Source organism: Euprymna scolopes, chromosome 15, assembly GCF_053919585.1.
Source record: "Euprymna scolopes isolate OS-2025 chromosome 15, ASM5391958v1, whole genome shotgun sequence".
NCBI lineage: Eukaryota > Metazoa > Mollusca > Cephalopoda > Sepiida > Sepiolidae > Euprymna > Euprymna scolopes.
Window position 1 is genome coordinate 49,397,755 of NC_136496.1, and position 21,646 is coordinate 49,419,400.

General features: G+C 40.7%; 1 protein-coding gene across 7 annotated transcripts in view; it reads right to left on the bottom strand.

Moving 5' to 3' along the window:
- The window catches only part of LOC145293822 (uncharacterized), a 564,435-nt gene that overhangs the window by 10,845 nt on the left and 531,944 nt on the right, over positions 1-21,646 (bottom strand). For all 7 annotated transcript variants that reach the window (XR_013869774.1, XM_080140462.1, XM_080140456.1 and 4 more), the window contains one exon: positions 20,223-20,281. Coding sequence is in view for 6 of the 7 variants with exons in the window: in XM_080140462.1 (XP_079996588.1) it covers positions 20,223-20,281 (59 nt within the window). In the remaining variant the exon portion in view is untranslated. The remainder of the gene's footprint in view (positions 1-20,222; positions 20,282-21,646) is intronic.

Consider the following 21,646-nt stretch of genomic DNA (forward strand, 5'->3'; position numbering starts at 1 on the left):
GAAATTTGGGGACTGGACGCTTTCACTGATAGTGGAAGGAAGAAAGCCCCACTGCTAGCAATGTCAATTACAGGGGCACATGGCAAAAGACTGCCCCAAAAAGAGCAAGAACCCACCTAAGACAACGGGCAAAGACGCCGTACCAGTCCAAACCGCGGCCCAAGCCTCCGCTCCTGCTCCGGCCACAAGTCTCCCAGAAGCTCAAGCAGGTTGGGTGACGGTCACTAAAAAAGGGAAGACGGTCAAACAGTCATCCTCACAGACAGTGACCAGAGACCAACCCGGAAAAGAAGAGGCCATGGACACACAGGCACCCCCCTCCTCAAACAAGAGGAAATTACAAGAGTCTGAGGAGAAGGCAGTGTCGGAGGAAGAGGAGGCAACACCAGCACCGGCGAAACTCAGCGCGACAGAAATCAGAAGGGCCAGAAGAAGGAAGAGCCGAAAGACACGCACCGACCACCCTACCCCTATTGAGAAAGACTCTGCAACAGACACACAAGCTGAGCCCCGTCACCCCACTGCCCTGGCAGCCCAAGCCACTCTCCCCCTCCCCCGCTCTCCCCAAAGCCCCCAGAAACCCTTCACCCCCTCCCCCATCCTGTGATAGACCACCCAACCAACGAACTGAACAGGCCAACCCTACCCCACGCCCCTCCTCTCCGCCCTGACCCAAAGAGACCCCCTCCCCAACAACCGCAGTGCACACAGAACACACCAAGAAACTCCCTTTCCTGCCAGGGGGTAGGATCTGTGAACCCGACCCTCACCAACCAATACCGGACCTTAAAGGACAACAGAAGGTCCGCTACAACAAGCTGAGGAGCCTGGTGTACGTCGATGGTGACAACGTCGCAGATCCTACCAAATTCAAAGACGCTCCCTTGTTGCCCACCTTTGTTAGGGTCAACAAGGACTCTAGGACTCAAGCCCTCTGGGCAATGATTGATGCAGCAAAGGATGCGATCCTGGGCCAGCAGCTGGTGGACAGGGACCATCTTTCATTGAACAATTTCTTTTTCAAATGTGAGGGCAGAGTCCCTTTGTACATCCACACCTCATTCTACAGGGCACTTAAACTAACCTTCCCCCTGGACGTGAGGTGTGTGGCCAAGGACGGAGTACCCTCATCAGACCTACTTACTGGCAGCCTCGGCCAGGCCTGCCACGTCCTTACTGCCAAGGATTTCAGACCCGTCTGTGACACTGAATCAGGTAAGTGAACATGGCTTTGAACTTGGCTACATTTAATGTGAGGAGCATCAGGTGTCGAAGCAAGGCCTCGCGTGTTGTGAGAGACTTGGTGTCCCTTAAGGTAGATATTGCCGCTATCCAGGAGACCCACTTTATTTGTGACGAGGATTGTCAGGTGCTGGTGAACGACTATGTTGTTTACTCAGCATATGGCAATACTTATAGTCGTGGAATCTCCTTGCTAGTGAGTCGCACCCTGTCAGCGTAGGTGAATGTTGTTCACGCAGGCGAGGACAGGCGTCTAGTTGTTGCTGATGTTGACGTTAATTGCAGTGTTTTTCGGATTGTCGCGGTTTATACTCCCAATTCACATGGAGAGAGGGTGTCCTTTTTTCGATGGTTGGAGGGCTACTTAGCGGATCCGGATCAGTTAGTGTTAATGGGTGATTGGAATGCAGTCCTTGATCCCAAGATAGATAAGGTCGGGGGATTAGCGGGTCGGTGTGGTATGACAACAGTCTGTCTGACCTGATGGCTTCATGCGACCTCATCGACAGATTTCGCCTGGATTACCCGGGGCGGGAGATGTGGACGTGGCATTGTGTAGTGCCTTCCCATCTGAGTACTTACTTGGATCGGATGTTAGTTAGAAGAGGCGATGTAGACTTTCTATCGTGCCTCACGTTCCACTTGTTAGGACATTCGGACCATAAACTTATTATGGCCTGTTTGAACTTAAATGTTAGGCCTAAGCTAGCCGGATACTGGAAGTTCAACAGCACTTTGTTGGAGTTGGAGGACTACCGGTTGAAGGTTACCGAATTAATTCAGTGGGCTTTAGTGGGGGCAGTTACAGGGAGTAAGTGGTGGGTTAGTCTTAAGGCCAAAATTAGACGCTTCTCTGTCCAATACAGCCAATGCCTCTCGTTAGATAAGGCTAAGGCAAAGAAGTGTATAGAGGATAAGCTGACCCGGGCGGTGGAGGGGGGGGACTCCCTAGAGATAGCACTAGCTAAACAAGACCTCAGCCGCTTGGCTAGCGAGCGGTATGTTAAGGCTAGGTTAATGAAAGTCTCTAACGAAGTTGTTAATGTTGACGCTGTTGAGCGTAAGGCTGCTCTAAGGCGTGGTTCGGACGTATACATTCGGAAAGTGTATAACCTGGAAGGACACGTGCTAGTATCTACTCGGGAGATCTGCAAGGGGTTTCGGGAGCATCTATTGGAGCGCTTCACCCAACTACCCGGACTCAGAGTCGATGAGTTTGGCAGCTATTTGGCTGACTCGCCCCGCCTCACAGCGGCTAGCTGTGATGGTCTTGTTACGGAACATGAGGTCATTACTGCGTTAAAGCAGGTCGGCTACAACAAGTTCCCGGGGCTTGATGGTTTACCCTACGAGTTTTACTTGAGGCTGTCGCCCATGTTGGTCCCTCTTCTGAAGGATATGTTCAACCATTGGTTTGCCCAGGGATCCATCCCTGGACAGGTAACCAAGGGTGTGATCACATTGCTGAGGAAAAGTCAACGGCATGGTGGGGTGGAAACGTTTGATGATTTTAGGCCCTTGACTCTGCTCAACACAGAGTTAAAGATTTTGGAAAAGATTCTTGTGAATCGTTTGCAGGTTGTCATCACTGACTTGATCGAACCTGACCAGAGTTATGCTGTGAAGGGGAGATCGATTCAAGACAATCTTCATTTGATTCGCTTGATCATAGAGGGAATAGAAGACGACATGGAAGCCGCGCTGATCAGTTTGGATCAGTCCAAGGCGTTCGATAGGGTCGACCATCGGTTCCTGGGATCTGTGCTAGAGGCCGCCGGATTTAATCCGGACTACCGCAAATGGATCTTTGTCCTGTATGATAGACCGATGGTAGTGGTGCAGATCAACGGTAAGCTGGCGGAGTCATTCGCCATCTCCCGGTCGGTGCGTCAGGGTTGTCCGCTGTCGCCTCTTTTGTACGTCCTGGCGTTGGAACCCCTTCTTCGCAAGTTAAGGGACGAGGCGGCTACACCAGTCCTGCGTGGAATTACTTTACTTGGAGGCACACGAGCCAGGGTTTCCGCGTTCGCCAATGACGTCACCGTGTTCGTGTCTTGCCCCACGGACGTTCAAGCGGTGATCGAGGCGCTCGCTCGGTACGAAGAAGTCACAGGGGCCGTCTTCAATCACAGCAAGTCTGTCGGCCTGCGGTTGGGGGCCTGGACTGGGGTAAACTCGCTTCCAGGTATCTTCAGCTGGACCGATAGGCCGGTCCACATTCTCGGTGTCTGGTATGGACTGGGACTACAGCTGGAGAAAAACTGGTCAGAAGTATATGGCAAGGTCAAATCGTCGGTCAAGACTTGGATTCGAAGGAAATTGTCCTTGAAGGGTCGGGCGGAGGCGTGTGCTACATACGTCTTTCTGCTCATCCTTTACCGATTGTCTGTACTTCCTCTCCCTGCACAACGCCTAACCCGCTTACAAAAGCGCCTTGACTAACTTCTGTAGGACGAGGGTAAGCATTATGTGTGCAGAGAGGTCTGTGTTCAACGTCCGAGCGAGGGAGGCCTGGGTCAGCCCAGTCTCTTGTGTCATAAAAACGCCGAGAGATTGGCTTTCCTGGGTCGTTCGCTAGAGGAGAACGCTCCTTGGGTCCCTGCGGTTGAGAACTCGTTTCCCAATTTTAAACCCGACTCCTCGGTAGAAGGTCGTCGTAGACCGAGGGGGGAGTCCAAGTTCTTTGCCGAATGCCGGACTGCACTTAGAGCTTACCATGGACCAGTGTGCTCGAACAGCCTAGAAAGAGACTTTATCGGGAGTTAGTGGTGGGCACTGCGAAGGATCCTCTTTGTAGGCGGTTAGGTTGGTCGATGGAGGTCATCCGTTCTCAGTGGAGTTAGGCACCGGGTCGGGATTTTCTGACAAACTCAGAATTCTCCCTGCCCTGGCAACTGGTCTGAAAAGCACTGCCCCTCTTCGACGAATTCAGCATGTACAAAGAACAAACGAGGGACTGGTGTCTGCGCTGCGACGAAAACAAGCTCAAATCGGTCGAGCATGCGTTTTTCAGTTGCAGCCGGATCCAGGCCCTATTGGAGTACGTCGGAGAGGTAACGGCTCGCATTGATGGCAAGTGGCCGCTCGAACTCGACATAGGATATTTTGTGTACAACATGGAGCCGCCGTTCCCCAGGGAGGAAAGAATTGTTTTCCTGGTAATCCTAGCAGTAGCGCGTATGGTGATCTGGATCACGCGCCTTAAGTTGGTCCGCGAAGGGACATCTGTTTCAGATCGGGATCTGATTATTTACTTTAAACATTTGCTTAAAGTGAAGATCAGATGCGATTGGAGGAGGTTGCCCCAAGTGGGTGCACAGCACTAATTTGTGCATCCGTCGAGGAGCCAAGTTTGAATACGTGTTCCCTCCTTAAGCATGGCACGGGCGGTGCTGGGTCCTTCGGAACCCATCCTGCTTAGGTTGTAGCTAAGAAAAACTTAAGAAGACTCTTGACTGGTGGTACAAATGAGATCCTGTTCCTGTTTTTATTTTCTGGTACTAGAGAACCTCTGAGTCGGCCTACCCCCTACTACACCACTCGTTTGTTTTTTGAACATCCCCTGTCACTCCCCTACTCAGAGGTCACCTTCCAACCTCCTCCTCCCGTTGCTTTATTTTCGCCCACTCACACTAAGGTTTTTCCCCAATCCCCAATAGGGGGTCTCCCTGCTTGTTTTCGGTTCCCCGGAAAACAGTGGGGGGGGGTCTAGTCACTTAGAATAGCACAGGGGGTCAATACTAACAACCCAGTAGATCTTTTGTATTTTATTTTTGAAAAGAACTTTTTTCTAGTAGTTTCCCCACTCCACGAAATTTTACACACTTAAATCATGAACTTTTTATTTTTCAAATAAAATTGAACTTTAACACAAATGCACATACACACAAAAAAAACACAAACACACAGACAACTGTCCATAAATTGTAAATATGTTTTTGATTCTTAAACGCTGGGGTTTTATTAGTTAGATTAAGATCCATAGAGTGAATGAGGTATTTTGGTAAATGTTGCAAGTCAAGAGTAAGACTTCAAAGTCTTCATAATTTACTTTTGTTAGATAGTCACAAAGACCCTGAACCCTTCCCCTCCCCAATTTCTTGTAGGGCCTTGTGCCTAATTTTGTTGTTTGTAATTTTTGTTTTTCAAAGCTCATCCCCCTCTCAGTACAGACCAATAAGTCTCCTGTGCGTCATGAGTAAGTTGCTAGAATCTGTGTTAAATACAGAAGTAATCAAACATCTCAACAAAAATAACCTTCTTAGTGACACTCAATATGGTTTCCGTTCTGCTAGATCTACAGCAGATGTCCTTACAGTTATATCACGTAGGATTAGCAAATCTCTCGACGGTGGCAATCTTTCTAGGGCAATTGCTCTTGACATATCTAAAGCCTTTGATAGGGTATGGCATAAAGGTTTACTTCATAAGATCGCTAGCTATGGTATAGCTGGAAAAGTCTTCTCAATTATTAAATCATTTCTTTCTGATAGGTTCATAAGAGTAGTAGTTGAGGGGCAAAAATCAGAAGCTCACAGTATTAATGCCGGTGTTCCTCAGGGATCCATCCTGGGCCCAACTCTTTTCCTGATCTACATTAATGATCTTCCAAATCATATCCTTACATCATTTGTAGACATTTATGCTGACGACACTACCATTTATGGTAGCACATCTAAGACAGTAAACGACCAAGTTCTCTCCAATTCTCTCTCCTCTGATCTTGAGCACGTAGTACAATGGGGAAAGGAGTGGCTGGTTACTTTTAATGCATCTAAAACCAAGCTTCTCTCTTTACATCATCAACATTCTAATTCACATTTGTCATCAATTGAAATGAATGGCTCTCGTCTTCAGGAGGCCTCAAGTTTTGACAAGCTTCTGGGCTTGACCATTACTCCTGATTTTAAATGGAACACGTATATCAAATCTGTTGCCAAGGCCGCTGGAAAAATGGTGGGATCTTTCTATCGATCCAGTAGATATCTCACTGCTGATGCTATTCTCTACCTATATAAGAGCCAGGTACGTCCAAGGATGGAATACTGTTGCCACATCTGGGCAGGAGCTGCTAGAAAGGACTTGTCCTGCCTTGATAGAGTTCAAAATAGACTTCGTAGCCTCGTAGGAGATGTCCTTTTCTCCTCCTTGCAACCTCTATCTCACAGAAGAGATGTTGCGAGTTTGTCTCTGATGTATCGTTATTTTCATGGAAAGTGTTCAACTGAGCTTCAATCTATGGTCCCCCCTCGCCAAACTTTCACAAGAAACACTCGTCTAGCTGTAAACACTATCAATAATTTCCCCCACTCTTTATCTATGCCTAAACCTAAACGTAGATTCCATGAACAAAGCTTCTTTCTTAGAACTGCACGCCTGTGGAATTGTCTTCCGTTTTCCTGCTTTCCGACTGACTACAATATGGTTGTGTTCAAGTCTAAAGTAAATAAGTTCTTGATGAGCCGTTCCATATAAGTTATTAAATTTACCAAATTTTCATTACTAATGATTACTATATTGACCAATTTCTACTGTACACTCTTTAACCCTTATCCTTGAGTGGCCTCTGGGCCTTGATAATGTGGTGACGCCTTTGTAAAAAAAAAAAAAAAAAAAAAAAAAAATTGTAAAATTGTATTTTCATTTTTTACCGGCAATAAAATATATAAATAAGATCAAAGTGTAGTATCTGTTCTTAGAAATCAAGTGGTCTCATCTTTCGCCCCAACCCCAACTAAGAAAATTCGAAAATAAGGAGGATTTATGTCACCAAATCCATTAACTCTGATTTTGTATTATATTAAAATAGGTTGTAGTGAAACAAACGCTACCTCCCACCTTCCTCCCTCTCAACAGAATTAGGTCATAGTGTTACTAATATAAAAAAGAAAATGGCCGTTTATTTTGTTTTGTTTGTTGTGCAAACAGGCATCGATCGTCTCAAGCCAAATATTTTTAAGCGTAAATTTTTTTTTATTTACTTATCATTTTTGCATATTATTTTTGGTTTAAGTCTCGGATTTTACTAATTTTAACTTGCTAATAACTTTGGTAACGTTGTCATAGCGTAGAAGTTCATAGTTTATTTGTATGAGTGTTATATTTTCTTTACCAATAACAACAATGTTTCTAAATACAGACTGCCATTACAGCTTGCTGACGTCAAGATCACGTGACATGACTCAGCGGGTTTTAAATAAATGGTGACCCAAAATAAACGGGCCCGTGTACACTTTATGTAAAAGAGTTGGGGCCCGTTTTTGGGGGGCACTTATAAATCGATTTAAAAATATGTAATGTTTAACATTAAAATGCCACTTTTTTGCCCCCCCCCTGCAGAAAATCGATCAGCTGACCCACTTCTGATGGTCCTTTTGGGCCAATTTTTCGATATTTGTCACCCGGAGGGTGGTGCTTTCATATGAGACCAAGTTTGTGAATTTTTGTTGTCTGTCAAAAGTTTTTAGCAGACATCCAAACATACATACATTTTCGCTTTTATATATATAGACTAGCGAGGGGTACCCGGTGTTGCCCGGGTGTTTGGAGATGTGTGTGGAAACTCCGGGGGTGGGGGTGGGGGGTAAAAAAAAGAAGTAAGTATGAGGATCGAACCCGAACCCTTGAGGCAAAGTTGTAAATTAAAGTGTGAAAAAAAAAAAACTACACATGGAACCCCCTGGCTCCGTGGACCCTGCTACCCTCAGCGACCGACTGACTGGGTTGGATAGTGATGGAAATCGTTCCCCCTTTGTGTGCCCGTGTGGACGTGGGGTTTGCTTCTGGTCGCGGTTTATCCCAACACCGGAGGCATGCCCATCCGGAAGATCTCAACCAGGACAGCGAGATGCTAATAGAAACGTTTGAATTTATTTAATTACTTGGATTTGGCAGGTGCTCGTTTTAATGAGTTAATGAGGTCAAGTTTGACTGCAGGATTTCATTTACTGCTGAACGCTTTTATTTTTCCCCCAAAATGTTATAAGAAAAAGACTAACCCACATGCGGCGAGCGACAAATGTTGAATATTTATCTTCCCGAAATCGAGCAAATTAAATAGACAGGCAAGCTTTGTTGTTAATTACAATTTATATGTGATATAAAAAGTTTTAAAAAGTTGTGAAGCAAGCGACCGCTTTTCTGAAAGAAGCCTTTTGTAGACACACAGAGAAAGCGAACATACATACATTTTCGCTTGTATATTTATAGATTAGTAAATAATCATCACTTTCTAGAGTTTCTTATTGTTTTTGTATTGTTTATTTGTCATATTAAACTGATGTATTAAATTGTGTAAATCTTTTCAATTATGCTGACAATGTTGGCTTTGGTTGATTCAATAACCTATTAAAGAATCCTTATTGAGATATCTATTAGATAATCCCCTAACAATGATGAAGAATATATTTTTTTTCACATGATCCAGCATAATCCAAATGTATAAAAACCATAATTTCCATAGAAATTCTCAGGGATGCAATGATGTCACGGTTGATCTGTCACACTGAACACAACTTTTAATCTCTGTCTATTTCTGATCACCAGGCCTGGCTTCAGGCCAGTACTTTCATCCTACAAACCATGCATATAGTTCCTCCAATATTCTTTGTTTAGTTAACTTTAGAATAATAACACATGGTCTCAATAATAAACTATCTTGCAGTTATTTCATCTTTGTGCCTGAAATATGATTTTATAGACGCCTCTAGTCAAGAATTTAGTCAAGATGAGCTGAATTCTTGATGTTTCTAATATTTGTTAGTGATGATTCCAGAAAATTGAAGAACCCAAGTATCTTTTCCTAGGATTGAGATTAGTGTTATAAGTATATTCTCTCATGGTGTCTTGCTAAGGGCATAAACACTTGTACTACATATACTACTACTTATATACTGAGATCTACATATCTCTGGACGTGTCCTGATGGTAATGGAGAAATTGTTTTTGTTTCCTAAAACAATCTTAAAAGTTTATGGTCTATTACTATGGTTAATATCGGCTAGAACTTTTTACACCATAAATATAACTTTCCTGACTGCTGGAAAACCGCTTCTGTGGTACCAGTTTTCAAGAATTCTGGCAAAAAAACTGACCCATTAGCCTTCTCCCGCTTTTCGCCAAAATATTAGAGTCCTTAATTAATCAAGCTCTAGTTCATCACCTTACAGCTGCTAAACTCCTGACCGACAATCAATATGGATTTAGGCAAGCCCATTCCACAGCAGATATCCTAACTGTAATCTCTGAACGTATATACCGTTCACTGGACAAAACAGAGGAGATTAGAGGGGTAGTCCTCAATATATCTAAGGCTTTTGACAGGGTATGGCACAATGGTTTTCTAAGGAAAATTAGATCATATGGTATCACTGGAAGAATACATAATGTAATTAAATCCTTAAGAGAAAAATCCAGGTTGTCCTCGACAGTCGTACATCTAAACAATATGATATAAATGTGGGAGTACCTCAGGGGTCTATCCTTGGACCTTTGTTGTTCCTGATATTTATAAATGACCTCCCTGATAAAATTGTTTCGGAGATGGGTACATTTGCTGATGACGCCACTCTCCAAAATAGGCACGAGGGGAAAACAAATGAACACATATTTAAGGAAATGGCAGAAACAATAAAGTATAACCTCCAATCTGTAGTGGAATGGGGACAAAAATGGAGGGTCACATTCAATGCTGCCAAGACTAAGCTTGTTTCCTTCAATAATTACAAGAAATCTTCTATACCACCAATAGCAATTACAGCAAGAACACATTACCCGAAAGTACTTCCTTTAAACTCCTCGGCCTAACGTTTACAAGGAACATGAACTGCAATAGATACATTGAGAGCATTGCCAAGGCTGCTGCGACAAAGGTGCGTTCTCTCTACCATGCTAGAAAACTACTTACGCCTGAAAGTATCCTGTACCTCTATAAGGCAATCATTCGCCCATGTATCGAGTACTGTTGTTACATTTGGGCTGGTGCATTTGCTACTTGTCTTTCACTCCTGGACAGAGTTCAAAAGAGAATTGCTAACCTGAACTCTTCCTATCAACGAAATGTTGCATCCCTCTGCCTGTTCTACAAGTACTTTAATGGTGAATGCTTTGACGAACTATAAGCACTCGTACCCCCTCAACGTGAATACCCCCAACAAACCTGACAAGCAGGTAAATCCCACCCCTTCACAGTAGAGATCCCTAAGAAAGCTTTCTACTCCAATAGTTTCTTACCCAGAACTGCTAGACTTTGGAACTCCCTTCCGGGATTCTGTTTTCCCAACTGTACTGACATGCAGAAGTTCAAGTGAACAAAGATCTTTCTACTCAACTCCCTTCATAGTACCCCTGCAACTTATGCCCTCGAAAGTAGCCCCCTACTTCAAAGTAGCACTGTGCTTTGTTTTGGGTGAAAATTGAAAAAAAAAAGAAAAAAAAAAAGAAGATTTTCCTTGCATAATTTTTGCACAAATCATATGCAATTAGCTTCTCATCTCTATGATATCAAATATTACTGCATACAGTGATGTATCACATGCCAGGATTATTCCTTAGTATTGCAGCAGTAGTGGAGAGGATATCATTAGCTCTTTGGATTTGTGAAATACCTGACATTGTTAAAAAAAATTCCAGGGTTATTTCTTGGTTAACTATTTGTGCAAGAGTGTGAGTGCAGTTGATAACTGAAAATGGTTTGGAATCAGTGAGGAGTTTATTGACTCACTTTTTTCTTATTAAGGTAAATTGTCTTGTTGCAGTGTATAACCAGTCACGGTTTCTGAAAGATTGTGAATTCTATCCTCACTAGTAAGCTATCAATTCAACATTTCTTTAATTTTCAAACTACATGCCACACAAAGATTGGTGGGAATGAGACAAATCAGGGCCACTTTCACTGTTCAATCATATTTCTCACAAGAGCTCTTATAAAAATTGTTAAATGTTTATCATACCTAAACAAGACTTGAACAATTTTACAGTCTTGGTGCTTCCTTTATTGTTTGTACATTAGCTTTACTAGTTTGACATTTTCTGCACTCGTGTTTATGGTACATTACTTCTGCTTCCATGAAAACATTTGTTTTCCTCCTTAACTCTGCATTGGAGTCATTTCAGAACTCCTACCAGATTTCTCAAATATTCTGCATCATTCTTGCAACTAACCAGGATTGTTACATGAAAAGGGCTGTCCCCTTTTCGTGTAAGTAAAAAAAAAGAGAATTAGTTAAATGAAAATGATATCAGATAAAACGAGAATCGAACCCTGTAGATAAGTTTTAAAGAATAGGTTTTAAATAGAATATCCAGTTAAATTGTTAATTCTTTTAAAATATTTTATAAATAAAATTTGGCTGGAAAATCTATTCACATTCTTAGAAAGAATGCATAATAAAAATATCGGTTAGAGAATTAACAAGTAAGTTAAATTCCTTTGTAAAACAACAAAGAGAATGGGAAATTTCCTGGTCGTCAGAAATGGTTTCAAAATGTGCAAATGGCGCATGTTTGAAAGACGTCAGTTGTGGTCACATTGATCAGACATATGTGTGACATCATGGCAGAAATGATTTCTCAATATAGGAAAGGGTTCGAAGTTAGAGAGGAGAAGAGAATCAGATTGAGATCAGAGACTCAGAGAAGCAGAGAGGTTCAGACCGATTCTCAGTTAGAGTCAGGGCACCCTCTTGGAAGTGGGAGGCTTAGAAGAAACCATGTAACATCTTTGAATCCCTGAAGTACAGAATCATTTCTGACCGATCGAAGAATAAACTATCAACATGTTTTTATAACTGCCGTCTTTCTGTGTTCATCATTCTAACGAGAAAAGGTAATGTGTTTAATCATTCCAGTATGTATCAATGTATACCAGTTTATCCTCTCATCAAAGTATATGTCTTGTGAATATGAACTCTCTCTGTATAAATGTCTCCAACATGTACCTACTGTCACTCTGTCTCCTCTCTAAATGAACATTTAAAATATGTGTGTTATCAACTACAAGGAACATTTAATAATATATGTACAGGCCCTCACGTAAATAATATGTACCCCCTCTAAAACAGATAGGAAAATATAACAGGACATCATTGAGCCTCACATCTACACATACAATTCCCGTTAACAAAGTTTCTACTATGTGGTGAAAAATACCAGAGGAAAATCAATGAATAGTTCTCTGCAATGTATTTATAATTGTATATAATAATTATTTAATACAAGTTTTTTGACTTTCTGACTTCCCCCAATTTTGGTTAGCAAGTCTTTTACTATTGGAAATAATCTAGCTTTAATTCGTAAATACCAAATGCTTTCACCCACCTTCATTGTGTGGATAATAAATACTGCTTATACAGAATGGATTATTCAAACTATGGACAAACTTCTTCAAGTCACTCAATTTCTCTGATCACTCGTCCTTACAATGCATGAATTTATGGTTGACCTTAAAGTATCTTAGTGGTACACTTTTCAGCACATATATGTGAGCTCCTATTCCTTTCATAGTGTCCAGTTTAACCCAGAACACATCTGTGTATTTGTCCATCACCTCTTGCCAGGATTGACCCTTTCTTTCTTCTACATAGAACATTTAGTTCTAGTCCCAGTTGATGGTGTTATACCAGTTTCATCCTAGCAAATTAAGACTTATAACCCTTAGCTGGGTTACATATAATGTTGACCTTCATAACCTCAACCTCAACCTTCATCAATCGATTACAAGTGTGCAACTAAATTCTCGATTGTTTAGAATACTACGATTACAAAAAGCAAGAGTTTTTTTATGGCTATTTCACTTATTAGTGACTGTTGCATGTTTACTTCCACTGTTAATTAATTCCTACTTATATTATTCACTCAGAACATATTTCTGGTTGTTCTATATCAGATTCAGTATCTGTTGATGTTAGGTGCTGTCTAGGTTTATATCTAGTTTGCAGTTTGATGATATATAACAGTTATTTACTATGACAGCAATGAACCAGATGTCCTATTCTGAAACACAAGCATTTTTTTATAAGACTAGTCTTCCACCTTGTGCTTTTCCTCACAACGATAACATGCTTTTCTGTTCTTTGTTATTCTCAACACTCTTATTAGTGCACCACATATTCTCCTTCCCACCACTCGCGAGATTCTAGTCCCGTAAATTTGCAATTTCAAAAGCATTTGTGACAGTTCATTTCCTTATAAAAATAACATGTTCCGCTCACATAGTATTTGGAGCAACACTGGTTGAGCATATTGAATCTACATATCTCTAGTTTAGTACATGCATTGTGTATTTTTATTCATTCCAATCTATTTACAGTGTCATTTTTATTACATTGATCCATTTTTAGTTTATGAGTTTATGATGAAATTAAGGCCTATCAAAGAAGATGTCAGATTACAACTCTTTTGTTCTTCACTTTTTTGAGAATCAATTTGCTTTCAGATACTCATTTCCTTTAGAATGTTTACATAGTTTATGCTACACACAATTCTATCTTTGTAGGGAAACATGCGACTTACCTAATCAGCACATGTGCATAATTCAATGGGTCGGTCATAGAATGAAATGAATGAAGAAGAAAGAAACAAAAATGACTGCCTTATCTCTTTATATGCCTGCAATGTGACCACCCGATATGCAAATGAGATGCTCCTGGTTGGAGATAAAAGAGGGTTGATTTTTGAGAGGGTCGTTCATTTTGAAGTTGGATTTCAAAGAAATAAGTTGAATGAGAAGAAGTACGTTGGGAGTTGAGAGAAGGTGCGTTATGTGTACAGAAGTTGGAAGTTTGAACAAAAGTGTTAACCTTACCCAGGAAATTATTGGTGTGACGGGCGGAAGAAATAAAACTCAAGTTATTGAGTTATAAGCTATTTCGGCTCTCGGTGTGCGGTGACTCGAAAGGCAGACTTTCGCTTGACACCTGAGTTTGATGGATCTACCACTGGACCGTCTGTCGTCGAATGGGTGGAAAAGGCTGAGAAGATCTGTACACTGTGCAGAATTAAAGAACCAGCCACAGTCATTCCTCTGAGGTTAACCGGAGAGGCCTATGCAGTCTACCAGCAACTCGGAGATGAACCAGATTGGGATACAATCAAACACAGCCTGTATACAGCGTTTGGTACAGATCCGTTTGTTGCATGGCAACAGTTCACGAGCTGGCGACTTCACCCCAAGGAAACTGTTGATGTGTACCTAGCCGACCTACGAAAGTTGTCGGTACCATTTGGTGGGGTTAATGATAAGATATTAAGATGTGCCTTTTTAGTAGGCTTACCTGAGGAGGTCAGCAAACTGTTGCGGGCATCGTCACGAATTGATGAATTGACAACAGACGAGTTATTAGCCCGAGCTCGAAACATCTGTAAGGAACAGACAGGAGCCAATTGCAGTAGCAACTAGCATTCAACATGCAACAGTCGAACCGCATGGAAGCAATGTAGATTCTCTCCCAGGTAGTAATAAGCATGTAGGCCCAGTGTGCTATAAATGTGGGGAGGCCAATCATTTTGCTAAGGATTGCCGGAGTGATGGGAGGTGTGTATATCCACGAGCACAGAGAACAGTACAATGCTATCGCTGCAATAAGTATGGGCACATATCTTGCAACTGTTTGGGAAACGATGTTGGAGGCAAGGTACTATCGCCACCCTTTCCCTTTGCCAACCAATAAACACAGGATTACCGGTCATTGGCGTTAAAATTGACGATGTGCAGTGTTCAGCACTCATAGACACGGGGTGTTCCCGGTCTATAGTTAGTGCGCATTACTGTCAGATGTGGCGGGAGCAACCAGTCAGTATTATGACGATCAATGGTTTATCCCGAGCATGTTGTGGTGAAGGGACGATTATGATCTGTACTGAGAAGGGTGACACAGCCAAAGTTGATGTTCTGGTGATGCAAGAAAAAACCCTTGGCTATGACATGTTGATTGGAATTGATGCAATACAAGCACTAGGAGGCGTCATAATCACAGCGACTGGAGGTGTAATGCTTGGAGAAGGAAAAGAAGTCTGTGCAGCCATGTCTATTGAAGAAAAGGACTTCTGTGCTACGTTTGACGACAAGGAAAAGGCGTGGACTGCAAAGTGGAAATGGACTATGATCCAGGCACCAGATCGGCTGTGCAACACCATTCCAGAATATGCAGTTTCCACAAAGAATAGGGCCGCATATGAAGAAGAACTTCAGATGTGGATTGATAACGGATGGTTAATACCGTACACACAGGAACGTCTGGGACCACCCAAAGGATTAATTCCGCTCATGGCTGTTGAACAACCTACTAAAGACAAAATTCGGCCCGTAATGGATTACCGAGAACTGAATCAACATGTTGATGCTGCCACTGGAAACGCAGATGTGTACGCTGCTAAACTAAGAGAGTGGCGTCAGAAAGGGAGTAATGTAGCACTGCTGGATTTAAAGAGAGCCTACTATATGTGTCCATGAGTCATTATAGCCATTTCAGACAGTGATAATTTCAGACAGTGATAATCAAGGGAAAACGATATTGTTTGACACGTTTAAGTTTTGGCCTAAACGTAGCACCCTTAATAATGATAACTATTATTAAAACTGTTTGGATGCAGGATGAGACCACAGCAAAAGCTGCTTCAGCTTACATTGACAATATCTACGTTAATGAGGATATAATGTCTGCAGATGTGGTTCGAGCAAAACTGGAATCGTTTGGGTTAATAAGCAAAGACCCTAAGCACCTAAAGGATGGGGTGCCCGTGTTAGGCCTAGAGGTCTCTGAGAAGGGCAATACTTCGCGATGGAAGCAAGGGAGCACAATTCCAGAGTTACCCAGTGTATTGACAAGACGCATTGTGTTTTCTATTTGCGGTAAATTAGTAGGACATCTACCTGTCTGTGGATGGCTCCGATCGGCAACAGGAGTGTTAAAAAGACGAGTAACTGCAGTAACCAAAGGATGGGACGACATGGTGTATGATGATTCTCTCCAGCAAATGATGGCTGAAATGTTGTCCAGAGTACATAGGAACGACCCTGCCCAGGTTGAGTGGCAAGTATCTGGAAACGAACTGAATGCATGGGTTGATGCAAGTTCACTGCCTATGGGTGTCGTGCGTGCTGGCTTCATCCGAAAAATGATGCCCAGCATATAAATTTGGCAGAACTCGATGCCACATTAAAAGGACTTAATCTTGCATTGCAATGGCAGGCTAAGGTTGTGCATCTCCACACTGACTCGTTGTGTGTTTACCACTGGTTGACCGACACCATGACTTGAAAGGCTCGAGTTAAGACTAGAACTGCAAGTGAGATGTTAGTACGAAGCAGATTGGCAATAATAAAACGTCTAGTTGATGAATACAGCTTGTAGGTAGACATTACCTTAGTTTCGTCGATGCAGAATTTGGCTGATAGCTTGACTAGAATACCAAAGAGGTGGATTGATGTAATGAGGCAGGGATCTGATCCTCCACAACAGACATGCGCGGCCGTAACAGATCAATTAACACCTGACCAGATCCGTACAATACATCAGCAGAGTGGACATCCCGGAATTCGGAGGATAACATATTTTGTCCGAAGAGTGTGTCCCTCAACTACAAGAGCATCAATCAAAGCAGCTATACGCTCGTGTGAAGAGTGTCAGCGAATTGATCCGGCACCATCCCAATGGCAAAAAGGGAAGCTTGACGTGGAGGACAACTGGTATTGAGTAGGAATTGATGTAATGCATTATGAGGGCAGGCATTTTTTGACCTTGACAGATTGTGGTCCGACACGTTTCACGATATGGCGCCTGTTGACATGACAGGATGCATCTAGCATTATACGACAGTTGAGATCTGTCTTTTTTGAACGTGGTGCCCCGCTGGAAATTCTGACTGATAACGCCTCTACGTTTCGATGTCAAGAATTTAAGAAATTTATGCAGGAATGGGGGATTAGAATGCGTTACCGATGTGCATATTTTCCAGAAGGTAACGGTATAGCGGAGCGGTGTCACCGCACCATTAAAAGAATTGCAGCCAGGACACAGTGTTCTATTCCAGAAGCTGTGTACTGGTATAATGTGACACCAAAGGACGATGCAACACCAGAAACTGCACCAGCTAATGGGATTTACCGCTATGAACAGCGTATAAAAGGAATTGATGTCACACCATCAGTGGTTAGCGTTGTCAATACACCATATCAAGTGGGAGACCATGTTAGGGTAAAACCCCCAAATGCTGGGTGCACTGTAAAATTTTGCAGAGGAAAAATAGACAAAATCATAAGTCCTCAGACCATGTTGATTAATGGTGTACCACATCATGTAAAAGATATCCACCCCTGTTATACCTCTTCTGATTCTGAGGATAATGAGGAAGATCACATACAGTTCAGGGATCCCTGATCGCCTACTGCCCCTACAGGCGAGCATAGAAACACTAGCTACAGAACCAGATGAGGGAATGATGGAACACACTAGTGGCAATAGTGATGAGTACGATGGACATGAGGAAGTAATGCCACCAGTTCCTCATTGAAGTACCCGAGAAAGACGAATACTGCCCACCCGCCGTGATTGTGAAACACCGCCTATAGCACCACGAGAGGGAATGATGAAACATACTGAGGAAGATGGAACCGAGGAAGTGATGCCTCCGATTATTCGAAGGAGTACCCGACAAAGATGGATACTGCCCCCTTGCCCTGATTGTGAAACACCGCATAGGGAACCACAAGAGGGGATAATGGAACAGACTGGTGGCAATAACGGTGGTAATGAGGAAGTGCTTCCCCCGATTCTTCGAAGAAATACCCGACAAAGACGACTGCCCCCCTGCCCTGTGTGTGATCATGAGATCAGGGGGGAGTGTAGGGAAACGTGCGACTTACCTAATTAGCACGTGTGCATAATTCAATGGGTTAGTCGTGGAATGAAATGAATGAAGAAGAAAGAAACAAAAATGACTGCCTTATCTCTTTATATGCCTGCAATGTGACCACCCAATATGCAAATGAGGTGCTCCTGGTTGGAGATAAAAGAGGGTTGATTTTTGAGAGGGTCGTTCATTTTGAAGTTGGATTTCAAAGAAATAAGTTGAATGAGAAGAAGTACGTTGGGAGTTGAGAGAAGGTGCGTTATGTGTACAGAAGTTGGAAGTTTGGGCAAAAGTGTTAACCTTACCCAGGAAATTATTGGTGTGATGGGCAGAAGAAATAAAACTCAAGTTATTGAGTTATAATCTCATAACATTGTTTCGAAATTAGTACCATCATTACAGTTTCAGATAAATGTTTTCAATTCACATTTGTTTTTCTGAGATGCGAGTAAAATTTATAGTTCTGGACAATCTCAAATGTCTTTGGTTGAATCTATTTCTAGATAACCTGGGACCAACTTTTCTAGCATGTTTTTATGTCATTTTTATTTCTGTGTCACTCTTTCAACCCCCCCTCCTCTGAATTTTCGAAACAAATATTTTTTTGTTATTTTAGCAACTGTTGGGGGGGGGACATAAAAATTAATTAATTCTTGTTACCAGTATTACAGTTGCATAATAAATTACGGCCGACAAGGTCCAACGAACAGGTTTTTTCAAGATGACGTTTATGACACCATAAATGGAAGAAACTTGCACACAAAATCGCACATTACAACAATAGAAACAACATGTAGACAGATTAAAAATAAAAAACATTGTAAACGTTTGCATATAAATTTCATGTAAACATTTGCATATAAATTTCATGTAAACACAATCTGTAACTAATTTCTTTTAAAAATCTTGGCCTTTTTCTTAATTTGTTTGGAGATCAATTTTGGGTGTGTGTGTGTGTTGGTTGTGGTAATGTATTTTTCAGCAGAGAAAAATACATTAAAACATATAATAAATAAAAAAATTGCTGTTTTGTGTTTTTCTTACAGAGTCCTATTATGAATGGATAGTGGCCATGCCTCTAGTCTTTATGCTACACCAGAATTACTACCCAAATTTGTATAGGTTTTTGGTAAGGTTTAGAATTTTTGTTGAAGTGGAATCAACCTACTAGTTTCCACACAAATGGACTGATGAAGGTTCATTGATCAAGCATATTTTTTCCCTTCAAGTTTGGTTGCTTTTTATGCTCATTATATCTTGCCACTTCACATGGAACTATCACATTCTTCTCCATAAAACAAGTTACACCTCTAAGCGTTTTCTTCTAGTTTCCACATGCTGGTAGCAGAGAGAGCACACCTTTTGTTTATTCAAGGCAAGATTGCTTGCAGCATAACTACTATATATTCATTTGCGGCCACCTGCATCGCCCCCCCTTCTACACACACACCTTTCTGTACTAGCTGGTTTTGTTTGTTTGATTTTATATAAGGCCAATCCTGAATTAACCAGTAGCAATGTATTTATTTTGCTTAAAAAAAAAAAACATATGTCTTTAAAAGGACTATCTGATCTTGAAGTGGGTGCATGGTAGCCTGTAACTTGGTTATCATGTTACATTAAATTTATATTCAAAAGTGATCCTCTACTCTAAAATATTGATTATTATGTTTTATTTCTTTTTAATTTCAAAATTTTCAGGCTGCTTAAATGTAATTGGTTAAAAACAAGAGAATCTTTTTTTTTGGGGGGGGGGGGTGAATTAGGGTGCAAGGCTTCAGTTTTCCCATTTTTTCTGTCATTCAAAATTTTTTCATAAGTTAGAACAATGTTGATTAAGAGAACAACAATTTTTTTGTAATGCACCGTCAGATTTTTATGAGAACTTGCATAGCATTCATTTATTGAATCAATGTTTAAAACATTTTGATAATTGCATAAATATCTCATTAACCATTGATGATCATCTCACCATACACAGTAACCATACACACAATACAACAAAAAAGTGACATCAACTCATTTAACCATGTCACTGGATTACGTTTAATTCAAAAAAAAAAAAAAAAAAAAAAAATTAATTAAAGAATTTAAAAATCTTTAAAAGCATGAAAGTAAAATGTTCATCTTACCAAAATATATTCTGGAAAAATAAGCTTGTATATTTCTTGCATAATACCAGGTGATTCTACTGCAAACAGTAAAAAAGTTTACCATAAGAACTAAGGTTTACACAATATGTCATACCAAATCAATATAGATTATATATATATTTTAAACCTTTCATCATTTTATTTCTTTGCTTCCAAATTATAACTATTTTTTTTAATCTGCCACATTTTTTCCACAACAAAGGTTTGAAAAAGAAACACTCTCTTTTGTATTTTATTTAGAATGTATTTAGTGATAAACATTGAACATATTTACAAAAAATCTGTTAAATTCATGCATGTATGGACATATAATCAAGTATTCTATTTATAAAATAGCAAACAATTGAAATAAAATATTTAAATATATATTCTATATACCTATAAAATTGAGTTTTTTCTTGCTCTAACATTGATATTAAAAGCCTACATTTTTTTTATTTAAAAAATTAATTAAAACAAACTTCTTCATATACTCGGCCATTAATATGCAAGTGACTAAATAAAGGTTATTTAATTTGCATATTTTTTGAAAAACAAATTTTAATTAATTATTCGTTTTTTATATTTTAATTATTGGATGATTTATTTCATTTAACTATTCCATCCAGTTCTATTTATGCATAGTTTCTACATTGTGCATAATTGTGCAACATTTAGGATGAAATGGTTCTAGCAAACTCACATGTATATATATATATATGTATATATATATATATATATATATATATATATATATATGTGTGTGTGTGTGTGTGTAATTAAAAGTGACCTTGTTTGTGTGTTTGTGTGGAAATTCCCTATCAAACTACTCTCTAAAAATTTGGTCTCCAGGCTTGGAACTTGATATGTTATGTTGTTCTTATTTGAAGAGGACTGATGTAATACATTTGCTGTTGTTCAGTTTAGTAGGGAAGTCTTAGAGATTCATGTTGTGTGCAGATATATCGCATACATATCAAGAGAGATATATATTATGAGATAGAGACAGTCTTATATATAAAGAGACAGAGTACAGGCTACTACAAGTGAGCCGAGCCGAGCATGTAATTCAACGAGAGGAGATTTATGATACACTGACAGATAAACCGAGAGATAGTGTGTTTGGCATTTACATTTGACAGTTCTGTGAATGGAAGTGTTTCTATAAACATTGACACACATATTTCTTACCTATTTTTGAGATGATGATTTTCACAAGTTCTTATAATATAAATGGACAATACCTTTTCTGTTGAATACATAACATGAAGACGCAGATACAAAAAGTTGTTTGTTCCATGAGCTGTTCACTCATTTTGGTGTTGTTAATTGCCTTGTTAGTGACAATGCCATGCAATTTACTTCTTCACAGTTCAAAGAATTCTGCAAGACTTACCAAATAAAACATCTCACAACACTGTAAT